At 43.6% G+C, this 537-nt stretch overlaps 1 protein-coding gene across 1 annotated transcript in view; it reads right to left on the minus strand.

Moving 5' to 3' along the window:
• OTUD1 (OTU deubiquitinase 1) overlaps nt 1–457 on the minus strand; it is a 10,481-nt gene extending 10,024 nt beyond the window's left edge. Inside the window, exon 1 of the mRNA XM_019507958.1 lies at nt 332–457. Within this exon, the coding sequence (XP_019363503.1) occupies nt 332–457 (126 nt within the window). The remainder of the gene's footprint in view (nt 1–331) is intronic.
• Between the last annotated feature and the right edge of the window lie 80 nt (nt 458–537).

Here is a 537-nt window from a genome sequence, read left to right on the forward strand (position 1 = left end):
CCACCTCCTTGAGCACCATCATCTGTAACTCGGTCCTAGACAGCCTAGAAACACTCTGAGCAGTTTTTGAATGACAACAGCGTAAGCAACACAGAATCATTTGGGTAATAATGAAAATGGCAAAAATGCATAATAAACTCAGAATACACCATTTTAGCAGGGATTTCAACCATCCCCCTACATCTGGTAGGTACCCCCACTAATCAAAGGGTTTCTCCTCTGCAACCACATGAATCACCTGCAACTGCCTTCTTATGGTGTGGAGGTCCTTTTCCACTCATTGGTGCTGATCAATCCAGGCACAGCAAATATGGTTCACAATCGCACATACCCCTCCTTGGGTGGCTAGGAGATAATCCAAAGCCATACGGTTTTCAGTAGCCACCTGCCCTATCTGGGTGATTTCATCATTAAGAGCTCCTAAAACATTGGCACTGGCATTAAAAAATTCCTCCATAACTCCCGAAATATTTACAATGGTTCTTTCTAATTCAGCTACTCCCAAGTAAGGGAGAAATGCCCTGGTAAATTGATGGA

This window comes from Gavialis gangeticus, unplaced genomic scaffold (assembly GCF_001723915.1).
Source record: "Gavialis gangeticus isolate Ggan-Ray unplaced genomic scaffold, GavGan_comp1, whole genome shotgun sequence".
Lineage (NCBI taxonomy): Eukaryota > Metazoa > Chordata > Crocodylia > Gavialidae > Gavialis > Gavialis gangeticus.